The 20,594-nt window shown below is 41.0% G+C and overlaps 1 protein-coding gene across 6 annotated transcripts in view; it reads left to right on the top strand.

The window, feature by feature from the left end:
- RUNX1T1 (RUNX1 partner transcriptional co-repressor 1) overlaps positions 1-19,205 on the top strand; it is a 155,845-nt gene extending 136,640 nt beyond the window's left edge. For all 6 annotated transcript variants that reach the window (XM_061439395.1, XM_061439392.1, XM_061439393.1 and 3 more), the window contains 2 exons: positions 915-1,105; positions 15,221-19,205. In XM_061439395.1, the coding sequence (XP_061295379.1) occupies positions 915-1,105; positions 15,221-15,496 (467 nt within the window). In that variant the 3' untranslated portion in view covers positions 15,497-19,205. The remainder of the gene's footprint in view (positions 1-914; positions 1,106-15,220) is intronic.
- Positions 19,206-20,594: the final 1,389 nt, after the last annotated feature.

Here is a 20,594-nt window from a genome sequence, read left to right on the forward strand (position 1 = left end):
ATTCAGGGGGAGGATATTTTCCCTGTTAATTAAAACAGTTAATTTTTTTAAATAGAAATTACTTGTTATAGTTGTCAATCTTATGTTGTACATTAGTCTAATCTTTGCACCCTTTCCACAGCCAAAAATAAAGAGCTAATTTGACACCTTGCAGGTTTGTAGTCAGGCCTGATTGTTTTGGCCTGCAGTATGATTCAATTATATTTGTCTAGTGCAACAGTTAGTTATGCAAAACTACTTATATTTGATTCAGTAGATACTACAACCGAAAAATTTGGAAATGAGAAAATGATTTTTTTAATCCCTATATATCCACATCATATATCCACATCACTCAGGAAATGACAAGAAAAAGAAAAGCTGGATCTTCCATTATGTTTCATCTTGGATTTTCTTTCAAAGGTCTGCATTAATTGTTATGAGACACCTTTTCATTACTGTATCTTTCACCAGCAAAACAAGTGTTTGCATTTATATGTGTCTGTGTAAAATCTATTCCCTTCCTCTCTTTTCCTGAAAGCATTACCCATGGGCTCCCTGTGTTCATATTTCATTGTGGCAAAACACCTTCTTCGTGGGTCTCAGTTATGTAGACGGATTTCTTGTGGTAATTTTTGTCTTCTGACTACTTAGTCTGATCTCAGGATCCTGTCGGGAGCACTGGTTTGGTAGTCAAGTTATTGTGAGGCTACAGAAATATAAACGGTATTCCCAGGAGCGTAAATTAAAGGAACAAGGCTTCACCCTTTGCGTTTCCTAAATTTCCAGAACGTGAGTCTTTAGACGTCTAGAAGACCCGCCCAGTCCGGGGCCGGGAGTCACGCGTGTCGTCTAGCGTTGTGTGGTGACGGGAGCCCGGGCCGCACGCTAACAGAGCTTGTTCTCTTGTCCGGTCCCCCCTGCCCGGCCCGCAGAGGAGGCGGTCAATGAGGTGAAGCGGCAGGCCATGACCGAGCTGCAGAAGGCCGTGTCCGAGGCCGAGCGGAAGGCGCACGACATGATCACGTCGGAGCGCGCCAAGATGGAGCGCACGGTGGCCGAGGCCAAGCGGCAGGCGGCGGAAGACGCGCTCGCCGTGATCAACCAGCAGGAGGACTCCAGCGAGGTGAGGCCCGCCGGGTGCCGCTCAGGGAAAGGCTTCCGCTCCGAGGGTGGGTCTCGCCGTGGCGGGAGGGGACGAGCCGAGGTGCATGTTGGGCCAGAGACTGACTCGTGTCTGAGGGCGAAACTGGAGTGGTTCAGGGAGGCCTGGCACTTGAGAAATCGACTGAGAGCCGACCAACTTTTGTCTTTGTTAAAGACCTAGAAGAACACCTGCCGCAAAAAGGTTTTTAGCATATTTGGTGGGGAACAGATTCAAGTGAAAGCCTTAGAACTTCCTAGCACTAGAGATTAAGAACTCTGCTCTGTGTGTGTATGTGTGTTGGTGTGTGGGTTAGTATATATCTGTGGTTTCCTTCCAAAAGCCAGGATTTAGGACAGAGACCCTGTCTAAGCTGTGTCGCCTGAAGATATATTGCAGGCAGGGATCAAAGTTATTTCCGTAACTATTGGTTCTGAAGTCCAATGCTAAACCAACTTTTGCCTCAATTAAGAATTCCTAAGAGATCTTCTGCACGGTCTGTTCTTGCACGTTATTTGTAATAACCATTAAGATGGTCATTTCATAAGTATCACATCACTGGCAGATGTGATGTTACACGTTTTAGTGTTATTACAGTGCATTAGAACACACATACACAGGTAACCTAAATGGCTGAAAGATCGCGGAGGTAACTGAAACAGGGTCTAACAGGATGCCTTTTAAACAGAGACTGTAAAGTCAGAGCAATATGATAATGCTCTATATTAATTAATACAGCACCCCAATCCCCAACCCAAAGTAACCTTAGAGAAGGACTGCCATTAGCTTGTCACACCACGCTGAACTAGCAAAAGCATATGCTGATAAGTCAACGGTCCACTACAACACATATCTATAATTCATGAAGGAGAGTAAGAATTTAATTTGTACCAGGCTTCTCCATAGATGAAAGACCCTATGGGAATTACTCGATACCCAGAGTTTCTATTTAATGTGTAGCAGATGAATAACAAGGGGACAAAAGGAATTGATTTTCAACCTTTGAAAGTTTCTCAGGAAAAGAGGGACAAAGGGAAGTTTTCTACCCTTTACCTCCTGACTTCCATTGTTTAATTAAACTAGATATGAATTCAATTTTATCGGCATCTTATGGCTAAGATTTTTAAGGGCTTTGTTTCGTGGTTTTTAAAAGAACATTTTATTACCATCGTTTGGACAGAATTTGTCCTGCTCTATTCAAGTTAGTGATACTGTGAGGCACAGTTGTTACCATCATTAAAATATTATCACTTTCATATAAACATTTTAGAGCTGTTATGCATTATAAGAATATTTTATAGGTCACTAAATTCTGAAGATAAATATCTTAGAGAAATTGAGAATTAAATCTTTATATTTGGCTAATAGTGCTATATCTCTTTAGTATCTATAATCTTTGTACCTTTATATCTAATATCCAGAAGAATATATGAACTTGACACTGGTATTTAGCATTATAAAAATCTGGTGTATCAAGCAGTAGCTATAAATAGTAGATAGGATAAAATAACCTAGATATGAGTGATCTTCGCAAGTAACTGTTTTCTTTCTTTTTGGATGTCTTGAGAAACTGATTTTTAATATAGGACTACCCTAGTCTTCAGTGACATTTCTCAAGGATTTTAAAGTAGACTATGCTAGTAGAAAAGGCTTGGAAGTCAGAGGGCCACATTTAATTTCTGGCTCCATAATTCTGTGATTTTGAAGAAAAAAAAAAAAACACTAAACCTCTAAAAGCTTTGGCTTTCTCATCTCATGTGGTGGCTACAACTCTGAGGCATAATCATTTTTAATCACATTGCAGGTGAAGAGGCTCACTTGGCTAGTCACACAGCTGGGGGTTGGCAGGATCTCCACTGGGGCTCTCAGCAGACCACCCTCCTTACTTTGTTTCAGAACAATGAAAGAAGGATCGTGAAGGTATTTTGGGATACAGATAAAGAAAGGCAATTTTAATCTGGTTTCCTACTTTTATTCTTAAACTGCAAGATCACTTTGAAGACTTGTGGGTGATTGACCTCTTGAGGCATCAAGCCTCTTCTCAGCAAAAGTAATATAGACGTTTTCCAAGATGGAAGAGAGATTTTATTTGAATGAAGCCCAGACTCCTTCAGACTTGCCCATGAGTCTACACACACACACACACACCCCAAACACACACACAAAGGGTTTAATCAAGGACTTGACAATAAAAGGGGGGGGGGGAGTTAATCTATTAGTCATAAATTAATGCTGCTAATTCCCCTGAGGAATAATGGTGTCTGAGAAAAATCAAAGTTGTATCTTCTACTCAACCTTAGCTTGAATTTGTAAGTAAATACTTTTCTTCCCTCTCAGGAACTGTTTATTTTTCATTTAAGACTGAGTACACAATTTGGAATCCAGCAATTATTTTCCTGCACCCTATTCTTTCCTCACATTAAAGAATGTACACCTTTTAGAAGAAATGACCTGATAAAAGTCACCCCAGCAGTGATGCTTAGAAGTCACCTCAAGTCTAGAAAATTGTAGGCCCTTTTGGAACAGAGCCAGAACAGATCTGGTTTCCTTGGGTTTGGATAGAGTTCCCTTTCCTACTCCAACCTTACCACGGTTGGCCCCAGGATAGGGGACTGTGTTAGGTTAGGACTTCATGGCCCAGCTGATCTGCAGAGAAGGCAGTGTAGATCTACTCAGAATTCTTATCTATATTTTTATATTCAGAGAGATTTCTTGAGTTTTAGCCATTTGGCCTCAAATAAGATCCACATCCCCTTCATGGATCAGAGCCTTGACATGGCGAAAGGGCTTGTGTCACTCAATGAAGCTAAGAACCATGCTGTGAAGGGCCTCCCAAGATGGACGGGTCCTAATGAAGAGTTCTGACGTGGTCCACTGGAGAAAGAAACAGCAACCCACTCCAGTATTCTTGCCTAGAAAACCCCATGGAATATGTGAAAAGGCAAAAAGATATAGTACTGGAAGATGAGCCTCCCAGATCATAAGGTGTCCAATATGCTACTGGGGAAGAGCAGAGAGCAATTACTAATAGCTCCAGTAAGAGTGACACAGCTGGGCCAGGGTGGAAATGACCCTCAGCTGTGGATGTGTCTGGTGGGGAAAGTAAAGTCTGATGCTGTAAAGAACAATATTGCATAGGAACCTGGAATGTTTTGTCCATGAGTCAAGGTAAATTGGATGTGGCTAAGCAGGAGATGGCAAGACTGAACCTCAAATCTTAGGAATAGATGAACTAAAATGGACAGAAAAGGGCAAATTTAATTCTGATGACAATTATATCTACTACTGTGAGCAAGAACACCTTAAAAGAAATGGAGTAGCCCTCATAGTCAATGAAAGAGTCCAAAATGCAATACTTGGGCACAGTCCCAAAAAGGACAGAATGATCTTGGTTGCTTTCCAAGGCAAACCATTCAACATCACAGTAATCCATGCCTGTGTCCCAACCACTGATGCCAAAGAAACTAAAGTTGACTGATTCTGTGAAGACCTACAACACAGCAAAAAATGATGTCCTTTTTGTCATAGGGGATTGACATGCAAAAGTCAGAAGTCAAGAGGTAGCCTTAATAGGCAAGTGTGGCATTACTTTGCCAACAAAGGTCTGTCTAGTCAAGGCTATGGTTTTTCCTGTGGTCATGTATGGATGTGAGAGTTGGACTGTGAAGAAAGCTGAGCACCGAAGAATTGATGCTTTTGAAGTGTGGTGTTGGAGAAGACTCTTGAGAGTCCCTTGGACTGCAAGGAGATCCATACAGTCCATTCTGAAGGAGATCAGCCCTGGGATTTCTTTGGAAGGAATGATGCTAAAGCTGAAACTCCAGTACTTTGTCCACCTGATACGAAGAGTTGACTCATTGGAAAAGACTCTGATGCAGGGAGGGATGGGGGGCAGGAGGAGAAGGGGACGACAGAGGATGAGATGGCTGGATGGCATCACCGACTTGATGGATGTGAGTCTGAGTGAACTCCGGGAGTTGGTGATGGACAGGGAGGCCTGGCATGTTGCAGTTCATGGGGTCGCAAAGAGTCGGACAGGACTGAGTGATTGAACTGAACTGAACTTGGCCTTGGAGTGCAAAGTGAAACAGGGCAAAGGCTAACGGAGTTTTGTCAAGAGAACATGCTAGTCATAGCAAACACCCTTTTCCAACAGCACAATTTGACTCTACACATGGACCTCACCAGATGGTCAATACCAAAATCAGATTGATTATGTTCTTTGCAGCCAAAGATGGAGAAGCTCTATAGAGTTAGCAAAATTAAGACCTGGAGCTGACTGTGGCTCAGATCATGAGCTCCTTACTACAAAATTCAGGCTTAAATTGAAGTAAGGAAAAACCATCAGGTCATTCAGATATGACCTAAATCAAATCCTTTTTGATTATACAGTGTAGGTGATGAATAATTCAGGGGATTAGATCTGGTAGACAGAATGTCTGAAGAACTGTGGACAGAGGTTCATAAGATTGTTCAGGAGGCAGTGACCAAAATTATCCCAAAGAAAAAGAAATGCAAGAAGGCAAAGTGGTTGTCTGAGGAGGCTTAATGATAACCAAGGAAAGAAGAGAAGCAAAAGGCACAGGAGAAAGGGAAAGATATACCCAACTGAACACAGAGTTCCAGAGAATAGCAAGGAGAGATAAGAAGGCCTTTTAAAAGTGAACAATGCAAAGAAATAGAGGAAAGCAATAGACTGGGCAAGACTATAGAGGTCTTCAAGAAAATTGGAGATATCAAGGGAACATTTCATGCAAGGATGGACATGACAAAAGACAGAAACTGTAAGGACCTAACAGAAGCAGAAGAGATTAAGAAGAGGTGGCAAGAATACATACTGGAACTATACAAGGAAGATCTTAATAATCCAGATAATCACGATGGTGTGATCACTCACCAAGAGCCAGACATCCTGGAGTGTGAAGTCAAGTGGGCCTTAGAAAGCATTGCTACAAACAAAGCTAGTGGAGGTGATGAAATTCCAGCTGAGGTATTTCAAATCCTAAAAGATGATACTGTTAAAGTGCTGCACTCAGTATGTCAGCAAATGTGGAAAACTCAGCAGTGGCCACAAGACTGGAAAAGGTCAGTTTTCATTCCAGTCCCAAAGAAGGGCAATGCCAAAGAATGTTCAAACTGCTGTACAATTATGCTCATTTCACATGCTACCAGTGTCATGCTCAAAATCCTCTAAGCCAGGCTTTAGTAGTATGTCAACTGAGAATTTCCAGATGTACAGGCTGGGTTTCAAAGAGGCAAAGGAACTGGGAATCAAATTGCCAACCTTGGCTGGATCATGGAGAAAGCAAGTGAGTTCCAGAGAAACATCTACTTCTGCTTCATTGACTGTGTGAAAGCCTTTAACGTGTGGATCACAACAACTTCTGGAAAATTCTTAAAGAGATGGGAATACCAGACCACTTTACCTGTCTTCTGAGAAACCTGTATGCTGGTGAAGAAGCAACAGTTAGAACCTTACATAGAACAACTGACTGGTTCAGAGTTGGGAAAGGAGTACGTCAAGGCTGTACATTGTCCCTCTACTCATTTAACTTATATGCAGAATACATCATGCGAAATGCTTGGCTGGATGAAGCACGAACTGGAATCAAGATGGCCAGGAGAAATATCAACAACCTCAGATATGCAGATGATACAACTGTAATGACAGAAAGTGAAGAGGAACTAAAGAGCCTCTTGATGAAGGTGAGAGAGTGAAAAAGCTGGCTTGAAACTCGCGATTTAAAAAATGAAGGTCATGGCATGTAGTCCCACCACTTCTTGGCAAATAGAAGCGGGGAAAGTGGAAGCAGTAACAGATTTTATTTTCATGGGCTCCAAAATCACTTCAGATGGCGACTGCATCCATGAAATTAAGACACTTGCTGCTTGGAAAGCTATTACCAACCTAGGTAGCATATTAAAAAGCAGGTTCATGTAGTCAAAGACAGAGTTTTTCCAGTTGTCATGTACGGATGTGAGAGTTGGAGCATAAAGAATCGAGCACCAAAAAATTGATGCTTTTGAATTGTAGTGTTGGGAAAAACTCTTGAAAGTTCCTTGGACTGCAGGGAGATCAAAGCAGTCAGTCTTATAGGAAATCAACCCTAAATATTTATTAGAAAGACTATTCCTGAAGCTTAACTACAGTACTTTGGCCACCTGATGTGAGGAGTCGACTCATTGGAAAATACCCTGATGCTGGGAGAGATTGAAGTCAAAAGCAGAGGATGACAGCAGACAATGAGATGGTTGGATAGTATCACGGACTCGATGGACATGAATTTGAGCAAGCCCTGTGAGATGGTGGAGGACAAAGGAACTTGGTGTCCCACAGTCCATGGTGTCACAAAGAATTGGACACAACTTAGAGACTGAACAACAGCAACAAAGATCCATATAGCACAGTGCTCCAGAAACTTTCTGGATTGTTCTTTATTTGTTGAAGTTAATAATTGGTCTAGCCATCATAGCAATTGTTTGAAATTTGTATATATTCCCATTAAATGTAGGATCCATTGATTTTTCAATCTGTACCCAGAAATGAATTGATATTTGTTTAAAAACTCGTGTTTGTGACTTGTTATTTGATACATATTGCTCTAAATTATATTCATTTATGTGTTTATTCTTTCAGTAACAAATCATTGAGCTTTTATTATATGACAGGGATAGCACCAGGCACTGAAGGTACACAGGTCCCTACCTTTGTGTTCACTATAATTCATTAGAAGAGTCAGATCACTAAATTATGAGTCTTCATGGACTTTAGTGCAAAGGCTTCTGGAAAGAAGTTTCGTTTCATCTGATACTTAAGGATAAGTCAGCAGCTATTCTGTAGCTACCCTCCACACACTGTCCACGCCACCCCCATACTGCCTCATCCGTTCTCTAATTTCACTTGGGTTTATAGACTAGTAATAGTTATCACCAACCATAGGAAAGTTACTGGACTGCTTAGGCAGACACAAGCAAATGACGTTTTCTGTACTTTATCTCTTTAAGTGTATTACATGTTTCATCAAGAATGTAAAGCCAGAATTAGCATAAAATCAAAAGAAAGGAAATTCATTGAATCTGGCCATCTTCAAATGTTTTATTTTTTTCTATATTCACTTCTAGTTCCTATCTGTAAACATATATAGTCTTTTTTTTCCAGTGAATATTGTTAGATTAGAACTATTTCAAAAGGAACATGCTGCAGCTTTTCTTTGAGACCCATAACTTTTTCTAATTCAGGGATTCAAAGGACATGATTGGAATTGAGCCTCAAAGAGAGAGTCAATAATTGTGCTGTTCCAATAGTTAGTTTTGTGTTGAAGCTATTAAAGTGTTATTTCACCACAGACTGAAGCAGTCTTTATTCATATTCCTAGGTAGGTGCAGAAATACACATGCTTATATTGGGTGGTTTTGAGGCACTTAAGTAGAAACACTGATTGAACCTTCAGACTCTGTTTCCAGAACTTTCTGAGCCCTAATATTGTAAACAGGTCAATCTGAGAGGTTCATCTTTATTACCCCCTCTAGAATTCATGGAGCCCTCCCCAGTGGAGCCTGTGCAGTGCGGCCCAGCCTCTGGGAATGGCCCCAGTGGACTCTGTAGCATGTAGCCACCACAGAGTCTCCCAACATGCCTCCTGGAAAAGCCCTCACATTCTGATCAGCCTTGTTGATCCCCAGAAGAATCTGGAGCTTTCATTGTAGGAGCTGATTCTATGTTAACTCAAGATTTTTGCTTATCTGTTTCATTTACTAAAAGGCTGGCTATCTGAATCCATAGATGTTCATGGTGTAATGGCTGGTCCATTGGGCCCGGAATGACCTGGAGTGATTCATCTCTTGGAACTTTGGTTTTCTCATCTATAAAACTGGGATAATGTTTCTGTGACTTATCTAGGAAAGTGGATAAGAGGTACAAGTAAGATAAGTAGAAATATTTTTTATAAAATTCACCTTACAAATGAGCAGTGTGAATACATAAGAGGGAGACCAAAAAAAATCCATTAAGAAGCTATTGTAACAGGAATAGGAAGAATTGGAGAAGGAAATGGCAACCCACTCCAGAGTTCTTGCCTGGAGAATCCCAGGGACGGTGGAGCCTGGTGGGCTGCCGTCTATGGGGTCGCACAGAGTCGGACAAGCCTGAAGCGACTTAGCAGTAACAGGAAGGGCAGGGAAGGAATTTCAATAATAATTGTGAGATTGGAAAGGAAGGGAGATCAGGGGAGAAGCAAGGTCTGTCGGGTTTGGCTCTGAGAGGTGGTTGGGGAGTTTCCAATGAGATGACAAGGTCTTGGGCCTGATTGTTGCCAGTGACTGAAAAGGACCACGCCAGGGAGTCGAGTTTAGGGATTACTGACTCAGATAACAGGGGAGCATCCTGGTAGTGCTACAGAACAGGCATGTGATAGGAAGAGAAGCTCACGAAGGAAATGAAGGCTGGAAGATGATTTAAGAGTCATTTTCTTACAGCTAATAGTTAAAACCATGACTGAAAGGGAACGCATAGGGAGGAAAGTATATTTCTTTTCTTTATGCCGACTTCCCTCCTTGCCAAATATTTAGGGGGACATAAAAAATTAGAAGGCAGAGAGGTTACAGTATAAGAAACAGAATTTTTGTTATCTCAAAGCCAAAGTTAGAGAGATGTGCCACAAGGAAAATTGTTTTTTAATTAAAAAAATTTTTTTTTTGTCTGTGCCACGTGGCGTGTGGAATCGTGGTTCCCCAACCAAGGATGGAACCCAGGCTTCTTGCTTTGGGAGCATGGAGTCTTAGTCACTGGACTGCAAGAAAGTCCCAGTGATGGATATTATCTTTAAAAAGGAGGAATGGGAAAATGGTCAGTAGTAAATCTTCAGAAGATCTGAGGGAAGTGAGGAAGGAGAAAAAGTCAGTGGCCACTAATGGCATTTTAGTGGAAGTGGGGACATGTTCTGTCTCTGTAGCTGTCAGTGTCCCTCAAGGGGAGGCACAGGACCATGAGCTTTCTGATTGTAAAGGTTGTGCCGTGCAAAGATGTATGTAGTGCTAAAAGGAGGAGGTGGTATCAGTTCCTGCCATTTATTCAGGATCCACTGAGCATCTGGACCCCTTAGTTAGCACTGATATAGTCCTGAATAATCCTATAGTTATCCTTCCTACTTTATAGGTATTGCTACTCTAGGAGGTTAAGTACTTTGCCTGTGGTTCTAAAGCCACTAAGTGACATAGCTGGAAGTGAAAAACCAAGAAGGAGCTACTCTGAAGCCACTCAAAATTGGAAGCCATTTCCATTACATACTGTAATAATACTTTTTCTTTGGTTGCAACTTCCTTGTCCAATGTCTGTCAACGTTTACGGTTGCAGTGTCCTTCTAACATTATTCCTGCCAAAACAGGTTATGAGAAAGATCTGCAGTGGACAAAGTGTGTCATTTTAGAAAGAGTGGTTTGCAGTCCAAAGGCATGATGAATCAAACCTTGCCTGTGCAATTTCAGAGATACGGAAGTTATTTGCTGTAAAAAGTTACTTAGATTTTGGGAATTTCAGTTATAATCATTCTGCTTTATTCTTTGGGCATCACTTGTGTGCAAGGTTTTTTGGGGGGGGTTTTGGTTTTGTTTTGAGAATTACAGATGGATAAGAGCTGCAGAAACTTCTTAGGAGAAAATGTTTTGTTTCTTGTAAAAGGAATTTCCAATGGTAAGAACCAGAAAAGCTATTGCTAGTACGACAGAAAGACCATTCTCTCTGTATCTAAAACAACCAGATGAAGGAAATAATTTTGTTCATAGGGACAAAAAGAATTGTTGATATGAGACGAGTGTCAGTCGTCTTTGACATGCAGCTCTGGCACCAAAAGCTTCAGTTCGTCATTTCCACATCCGTATGTAGTGTTGGGATGTTTATAAAGGGAGGGCTGTGTTCTGCCTCCTATTCTTCATCTGAGTCCTAGCCTAGCTTTGGAAAGCGGCTGATTCTCATGATAGGGAGGAAAAATATTCCTTATGCTGAAAAAAGAATAATATTATCACAAATAAAGGAAGACTATAAAGTGCCATGGACTTTGGGAACAAAATTTGCTATGAAATGGTATTCTTGAGACATCAATACTATTGTGGTAATTGTCACCAGAATCATTGCTTAAAAGACTGAAAGCAAAGCTCATTTATCTGAAAAATCAATGAAGAAAATAAGCAACTATTAGGGAAGTACTAGCTTGAATATGAAAAGCACAAATTGAAAAACGTAAAGTTAGATGAAGCCATTGACCACCTTAACACCCTGCCTTTATGGATATACCCCTGGCTATCATACGTAATTTGCAGTTTTCCACCTTTGTGAATGACGGAAAGCTTAGAAACTAAAAATGATTCAAATTAGCGTACTCATAAGATTCTGCACTCACAAGTACTGATAAGATCCATGGTTCCCAGAAGTGATGGTTGAGAGACCAAGTGCCCCTGGTCAGGCATCGATCTTAGAGGTATGGATTGCTGCTGTTGTTGCTGCTGCTGCTGCTAAGTCGATCAGTCGTGTCCGACTCTTTGCGACCCCATGGTCTGCAGCCTACCAGGCTCCTCCGTCCATGGGATTTTCTAGGCAACAACACTGGAGTGGGTTGCCATTTCCTTCTCCAATGCATGAAAGTGAAAAGTGAAAGTGAAGTCGCTCAGTCGTGTCCGACTCTTTGCGACCCCATGGACTGCAGCCTACCAGGCTCCTCCGCCCATGGGATTTTCCAGGCAAGAGTACTGGAGTGGGGTGCCATTGCCTTCTCCGACAGGTATGGATTAGCTAACAGGGAATTTGGTAGAGCCACCCAGAAGGAATTAGTGGAAATTGCTTTGCCTGTTTTCTAATAACTTTTTTAAAAAATATTTTTTATTTATTTGACTGTGCTGAGTCTTAGTTGCAGCACACGGATTTTCAGTTTTCACTGTGGCATGCAAAAACTCTTTGTTCTCAGCAGGCGGCAGGGAACTCTATTTCATGTGGGATCCAGTTCCCTGACCAGGGATTGAACCTGGCCCCCTGCATTGGGAGCACATAGTCTTAGCCAGTGGACCGCCAGGGAAGTCCCTGTCCCTCTAATGAACTTTTAAAAAGGAATCTGCACTTTGGAGTTTCCCATTTGTTGAACACTTGAGATAAAGTTTCCCACACCTTCATTGCAACGCATTGTCAAGAGCAATAAAAAATAGGCAGGTGTTTTTTTTCCCACCAGCTTATTTGAATTACTCTGTGTTGCACCTTTCTAACATCGTAGGTTGTTTTTGTCTCAGTAGTGGGTGCTAAATGAATGGGACTGAACAACTTCAGAATGGGACTGGAGGTAAAACTAAAGCCCTTGAATCCTGGATTAGAATCCAGAGATGCTCAGCAAAAAAGTCTCGTTTCCCAGCAGCTTTATAATCCAAAACATCTGTTTCCATATTTGGCATTATTCCACTTTTTTATTCTTAAAATTGTTCCCATCTTTCAAAACACTTTAAAAAATAAAGAAGTCCCCATTCTGTCTCCTTTTTCCATTCCCCCACACATGCATTTGTAATTACCTGGTTTAGTCTGTGTGTTCAATCAACTTAAATTGAGACAGTTACCTACATCTGATTTCAATCTGAAGGAGCCATTGAGAACTGGGCAGTTACTGCTTTGTGTCTGCCAAGATGTGACTCTGCCAGGAAACGGATAGGACTTACACCAGGGTATTTCCTAAAGAAGCCACTTGACTCAGATTAGATGTTTAATTTCCTTAAAATATTGTTTTGGATCTAAGTCTGTGTTCTCTAGTTGGGATTTTCTGATGTACTTTAGGAATTTCACTTATTTCTGAGTTTGTTCCAGGATCCAGCTGGCATTATTCGAAATGCCTACAGCTCAAGGAAGTAAACCACCCTGAGTGCTGAGTGTCATACCTCGCTGCTCTGGAGGATGGACAGGCCCATGTTTGTTCAGGTCTTTGTGGCACCATTGTCCATGCAATAAGATTGAGTTAATTTTGAGAAAGAAGGGCTTCTGGTTATGGTCATGAAGCCTCTGATCAGAGGTACATATTTTTTGAGATATTTTCCCGGGAAAATTAAACTGCAGTAGAAAACAATTACTTTGTTCTGGTACTGACTATTAATTGTAATTCCATTTTTATTTATAACATTAGCATAGAAATCAAACTTCTAGATTTCCTTAGCTATGTTCACTTGAAACACCTGCTACTGGCCCGACTTTGAGATCTTAAAGTTTTTATTTTTTCCTCTTCATTGGGCTGTCATTTCTGAGTGGTAAAGAAATATGAACACAGGACTGAGCTCTTTCTAAAAGTTTTATGCTATCGTTCTTGAGTTTATAGGCTTCAAGGACTCGAAAGACTCTAAGAGCCCTTTATTTGTTAGCCAAATTAGGATGAATGCTAAAATTTCCTTAGCATATTTTGCACAGTGGTAAAAGCACACAGTCCAGGGTGATGAGCTGACATTCTACTGGGGCAATTTTAATAGGCTTATGAGCCCACCTTGGCCCAAACCACCAGCATGCTGAAAGCAAAAATAATCGCAGGAAACACAGTGGGGAGATTTTTTCCATATCCACATAGGTCAGGGCTTTAAAAAACTATATTTTAATTGTGATAACAGCCACATACTTTCAGCTGGTTGGGGTTACCAGATTATAGTCAGAGGTTTGTTTGGCAAGAAAATAAAACCAAGGAAGATAAAGAATAAAACAATGAATGGTACAGAGCTAAGATCGCTTGATACAACATTGCACAATGGATGGTCTTGCCAAAGGAGGCACAAACATTTCAAGGAGGCTTCCTGAGTTTCCCCCTCCTCCTAGAAGGGCCCTTAGGGTGCTGTCATCGTCAGTGTGCTCCCCGAAGCTCCCTCATTTCCCAGGGTCTTCCCAGGCAGGGGCTTTTCCGTCTCTAGTGCACCTGTGCCCAGCTTCATGGTGTGTGTATCTCAGAGGCAGCCTCATTTCTGCTTTTCTCACTTCTTGGAAAGCACCCATGGAGACGGGCAGTAGGCTTGCTAGGGTGCTAGAACTCACTAGAGTTTTTAATTTCCTCTGCTTTTCTGACTGCTCAGAGCTGCTGAGGTACAAATGAGCGTCAAAAGAACTCCATCAGCTGGAAAGCAGTATATGAAAATTGAATTGTTGTTTACCCAGTTTTAGTATTTCTGGTTTTTCAAAGCCAAATTAGGTGATCTGATTCATTGATTTCACAAATACTTATTGAGCACCTACTATATATATATATATATATGTATATATATATCAGGTACTGGGTGCTTAGAATATATTAGAGCAAAAACAAACCAAGGATCCAGTCTTGAGGGAGCTGAAGTTAAAGGGGATTGTTTTGAGACTTTCCTACCACTTGGTTTTCAGGTACAGTGAATAACTAATTGCAGTGGGAGAACTGAATGCATGCCCCACTCTTTCTGGTCTGTGCTGGAGCAGGGAATAGAATCCTCTGTCTAGTCCATTATATTCCTTTGAATCGAATAGTTCAGTTCAGTTCAGTTGTTCAGTCGTGTCTGACTCTTTGCGACCCCATGGACTGCAGCACGCCAGACCTCCCTGTCCATCACCAACTCCCAGAGCTTGCTCAAACTCATGTCCATCGAGTTGGTGATGCCATCCAACCATCTCATCTTCTGTCGTCCCCAGAGCATTCTCATAGTTCCTTTGTGGTTCCTGTTAGTGTCTAGAAAGAAGAAGCTTCTTCCAGGACTGGTGTCTGTATCTTTCCATGATGGTATTCTCATTAGGAGAGGAAAAAATTCATTTGTAGTAATTGTTAGTATGGGTGAACAGAAAATTTAGATGTGAAGATACTAAACCTAAAAAGAAGGAATGTTACAGTGAAAATGGAAAGAGTTTCAACCAGTTTGTGTAGATGTCTTAAGAGTTTTTGAAGTCTGGGCAGTCACCACACCAAAGCCTACATCTCCGTTGTGTTCAGTGTGTACAAATACACACGTGGATTTTCCATTCTCACCATTCTTAAAAGTAAGGGGTGGGGGCAGTGCTGCCTAGTTTCTTTCTCAGAGTTTGGCCTGGTCCAGGTACTAATTGGAGATGTCACCCTCTTCTGCCTCCTCCCGTAGAGTTGCTGGAACTGCGGCCGTAAAGCCAGCGAGACCTGCAGCGGCTGTAACACGGCCCGATACTGTGGCTCCTTTTGCCAGCACAAAGACTGGGAGAAGCACCACCACATCTGTGGACAGACCCTGCAGGCCCAGCAGCAGGGGGACACGCCTGCCGTCAGCTCCTCCGTCACGCCCAACAGCGGGGCCGGGAGCCCCATGGACACACCACCAGCGGCCACCCCCAGGTCGACCACCCCAGGGACCCCTTCCACCATAGAGACGACACCTCGCTAGACGTGCACTCAGAACTGTCGGAGGAAAGACAACACAACCAACACGAAACCAATTCCTCATCCTCAGATGCTCAAAGTTGTTTTTTTTTTTTTTCCTTTTTTTGTTTTGTTTTGTTTTGTTTGTTTATAGACGAACTATCCTGTTTCAGTACTTTCAGCAAGAGAGAACCTAACTGTATCTTGAGGCGATCGTAAAACAGAAGGCCAGTAACGGGTCATAATGACTTATTGTGGATAACAAAGATTTCTTTTCCTTAGAGAACTGAAAAGAGAGCAGAGAATATAACATGAAATGATAGATTTGACCTCCTCCCTGTTATTTTCCAGTAGCTGGGATTTTAAACTAGATGACCTCATTAACCGATGCTTTACCAAACAGCAAACCAAGAGATTGCTAATTGCTGTTGAAAGCAAAAATGCTAATATTAAAAGTCACAATGTTCTTTATATCCAATAATGGAAAAAAAAAAAAAAGAGGAAAACCCTCAAGGGCATGAGCATTGGCTACAGCAGTAGACATTTTAACGAGAAGATGAATGGCGTCCGTGGGTTGCTAACTGAACTTTGAAGACCCGCTACATAACGCGCAGATGTGTAGCAAATTGGAAGGAGACACAGATGTTCGGGTTTTTTTTTTCCTGTTTCTGAAAAGAAATAATAATATCCAGGTCAACAGAAGGAAAAATGAAAGATGATTTTGCAGTGGGATATGTGAACACAACAGCAAGAAAAAAATGCCATAACACAAAAGGCTCCTTTATATATATATATATATATATATATAATTATATATACACACACACACAGAAGTAAGAGACTCAGCCTGCAGTTATTAGCACCCTGGCAGCTCTGACACCAGCCAGCTGCTCTAAACAACCCTCAACGTTTCTTCACTTTTGCAAGGTTCCACAGAGCAAGACATTGGGTCTATTCCAGCTCATTCATTTTATATTGAAAAATAATTTTTAAAAAAATGGTGGCTCCAGCTCCAGCCCCTTTCTAAATTTTTTCAATCCCACCCTGTTTGGATTTTTAATTAAAAACTAGTAGTTCTCTTGGTGTTAAAACACTTCTGTCCTGTGAGGTTTCCCAATGGTGTTTTTCTTGTAAACGTGCTGGACGACTGTGAAGACGCGTTGTAGTTTAACCACGTGCCCACATTTAGTCTCTTTATTCCTAGTTGGTGAGAAACCTGTATCTTTCTATGCTGCTTTTATATCTGTATGTATTAGTGGTATTTCTCTAGTAGTTAAAAAAAAAGAAAAAGAAAAAAAAAAGACTTTTTTGGTTGTCCTCAAGAAAAGAAAAGAAAAAAAGGCTATCTTTCGGAGCTGCTATTTCACTCTCTTATAGGATTTTTTTTTTCCCTGAAAACCAGCATGCTTCACGGAATGCTAACATATTGGTGTTTTTGTAAGAGGGATGTACATAAATGTATTTTGCACTGTCACAATGACTCCCTAGGCATGCTTTTTTTTTTTTTTTTTGAGCAAACTTTTTGAATATGCTAGATCCATTCCACCAAGTTTAGCTGTAGCATAGAGTAGGAGTGGATTTTTTTTCTTTTCTTTTTTTTTTTGTAGCAAGATATCCTACTTTTAAAAAAAGACAGTGCATGTGTATCGCTGTAAGGTTGTTTAAGTATTTCTAATTTTACAAAAAAAAAAAAAAAAAGATAAATCATTAGAGCTCCAAATGCTGAGGTGTAGACTGACAGCTTTAACACTGCTGAATGCCAGGTTACACAGTATTCTTACAAAAAGGGAAGTCAGCCAAAGACTGATCTGATGGACCAAAATTGGAATTTTGAAAAGCACCAGTACTACTTTCCAAAATGATCAGCAGGTTAAACATGTTCAGCAAGGTATAGTGTGAATCCATTAACCCTTCGTCGTCCAGGGTCCAGACCAGAACTACTTGTTAGTTTTGAAAATGGTAGCCCAGAATGTGGTTGTGTGCTTTACGGAAAGTCAGCAGTGCTGCAGGCTGTGTAGACAACCAAAGTTTTCAAGGCTGGGAAGACACTACTCCATGTACATATACACACCAGGCATTTATTTAAAAATCTAAAGTGGTCCGTTAACTTGGGTTTGGTTTTGTTTTTAAATAAAGCCTTTGGATACAGTTTTACATGGCTTTTAAATATCTGCATAGAGGTAATCCTAAATCTCTTTAGCCTAACATTATTTGCATTTCCCCCTGTATTTTCATGTACAAGTTGGCTTTAATTTTGTTCAGGTGGTGGTTTTGTTTTTTTTTTTTTTTTTTGGCTTTTTAGTTTAGAAACTTCTGATGAGCAAGTGAATCCATCTATCCACATGTTGAAAGTCCATCTGCCAGCACACCTGCTTAAAGTGACATGAAAGCACATAACCAGGCTCTGAATGGGTTATATTTTATCATGGTGCTCCCAGAATCCTTTGACCTCACTCTGCTTTCTAGTCTGCTAATGACACTGGACAGTCCTTTCTTACAGAGCTATTATATGTTCTAGGCTACGAAGGGTTAAATAATCCCAAAAATGAGGTATGTCATACCCACACGTCTTTATTTCTAGAAGCTGTGATGTATGTGAAACAGCACTGTTATTCTTAACACTAGTGTGTAAAATAAGGATTAGTACAGTACGTCTCATTACTTTTAATTCAGGGCACCCTGAGTGAAAACAAATACAAAAAAAATCCCTAACTCTGAGCTCTATCTCGAATTCCTCTTCCTCCTTCCCCGCTTCCTCCTCCTCTTCCTCTCCTCCTGTTTTGCTACATTCTCCTCAGTGGCAAAAAGTTTCACTCTACCTCTGACAGCATGTATATTGCACCAGTAGCTAACAAAAACTGGTCTAGTCAAACCAAATGGGCACAAAAGAACCAGGATACCAAAAGTTAAGCTCATACAGCTGCAAACCATATCACTTCTTGGTAACAATGCAGACCTCATAAACCTAAAGAAGAGAAAGAAAAGAAAACTTTTGTTACTTTCCTTTTTTGCTTGTCACTTATATACAGGCTATGTGAGAGTATAATTTGTAGGTATAACACATTTAAAAAAAAAAGTTATCTTCATTGGATAGAAATGAATGGTGGTCGCTGATAGGAATAGGGCGTCCTCGATCTCTTATCTCTGTCTCTGACTCTTTTCTCTTTCTCTTTTTTCTCTGTCATGAGACTGTGTGTGACAGGGCCACCTGTCTTATTTTTTTTTGTTTTTCTTAACTTTTTTTTTTTTTTAATGTGTAGGTGCATGTCTTGGGGATTTAAAAAAAATTTCAAGGCTGGTTTTCTTATGCAAAGCATGCCTACGTCTGGAATACTTAGGGAAAGAAAGCGACTCCATGTTGTCCGAATTCCTCAAGGGACAGAAAAAAAATTGGAGACTGTCGAAATGCAGATTTGAAGTAATTTTTTTTAATATTATTTTGGGTTCTGCGACATTATTGTGAAAAATTAAAGTTGTTGTGCAATACTTAATTCAGACATGTACCACAAGTTAATGGTAGACTAACACTGGGGGGCGGGGTCTAGGCATCATGCTTTTGTCAGCATACTCTTGAGCTTTGAAGTCTACTATGTCTGAACTGTGGTTTCTTGTTTATCCTTTTTTTTTCCTTAGTTGGACTGTAATGTATGGTCTGTCAACCTGTGAATCTTTAAAGTATGATTCAGGTATTGTTGTATTCTTTACTGTGTAATAAAAAAAAGTTTAAAAAAACATCTTCTCTCGCCTCCCTTATCGTCAGTGTGTGCCACTGGCTGTCCACGCAGTGGCTCTGGTCTGAGTGTCCGTCTTCATCCTCCCTGGTACTAAAGCACATTGGTAGGGTTTATTCAGCCCACAGAGCGCACCTCTGTAACAGGAATTGGCTCATCCATGGTTGATGAATAGGCCATGATGTCAGAATAGTGCCAGCGTCAAGGTGGTTCAGGGGGATGGTACCCAGGCAGGAGGAGTTGGAAGAATGGGAAGAGAACTGCAACCTTGCAGAGGAGCGTTTGGGAGCCTTAGTTGAGCTGCTGCGTAGGTACCTCAAGGCCTTTTGGCTGCCTTTTGACAAAATTAGAAATGAGTTGCCTGCTCCTGGTTCAACTGGGCCAGAAAGGTGCATCCCAACGTGAAGTTCCGACTCATAAGTGCTAGCTCCTCCTGGCAACGTGAGTGGCAGATCCACTGATGCAGAGTTTGCTTCCACCTACCTTGTTCATTACCCTCTGAAATCTGCCATCGTCTCTCCTCGTCCTTTTGTATATTGTTAAACATCCTCTGTGGCAAGTCTCTGCCTTTGTTGGGAGGTCTGAAGTGTTCCCTCTACTAACGTGTGTTTTTTTTTCATGCTCTAGTTACAAATTCAAGGTTTGAAGCCCCTACCCTGCTCCCTGCAGCCCATGAATCCTGTAAAGGTTTATATATAATTTTCAAATCACAGGATTTTGGTTTGTTTGTTTTTTGAAATAATGTATGTACTGTGTTGTAGCAGGACTTTCTCTTCCCTCAACTTTCTCAAAGGGTTCTCAACTTTGTGGGCTGAAGAATAGTTGCAAAGAACAAGAGGACAGAGCCCATGAAGAGCCTGTGTCTGGAAAGAGTGAGTACTGGTTCAGGAAAGGGCAGCTTGAGACTGGCCGTCCAGCTTCCTCCCTGTGTCAGCTGGGTCCTCGTCCCAAGACCTGGCTTCTCTAACTTGTCTTCCTGGAATGTGTGCCTTTGTTCACATTTCTTTCTCCAGAAACACACAAGATAATGCAAAAAAAAAAAAATGTTTTAATCAGTAATGGACACCTCCCCTACAATTGTGATAGGTAGGGTCAGATACTTAACATAGCAGTTAATGATTTATTTTTGCAAAAGACAAAGCACCCTGACCTAAGGTGCCTACCCTATAATGTGTTAATATTTTTTTTCTCTCTTAAAAACAGCAGGATAGCAACCAGTAGGTAAGGACAGAAGAGACTCATGGAAGTAGTTCCCTTATAAACAATTCTTGAAAACACGTCTGGGACATTTTCATGCAAGTGGGTATGTTGGACAAATGGCAAATGCTTTGTAATTTATTTGAAAGACAGCAAAATCTCAAGACTTCTAGGTATTAGACATCATTTTTTTAA

Source organism: Bos javanicus, chromosome 14 (genome assembly GCF_032452875.1).
Source record: "Bos javanicus breed banteng chromosome 14, ARS-OSU_banteng_1.0, whole genome shotgun sequence".
Classification (NCBI taxonomy): Eukaryota; Metazoa; Chordata; class Mammalia; order Artiodactyla; family Bovidae; genus Bos; species Bos javanicus.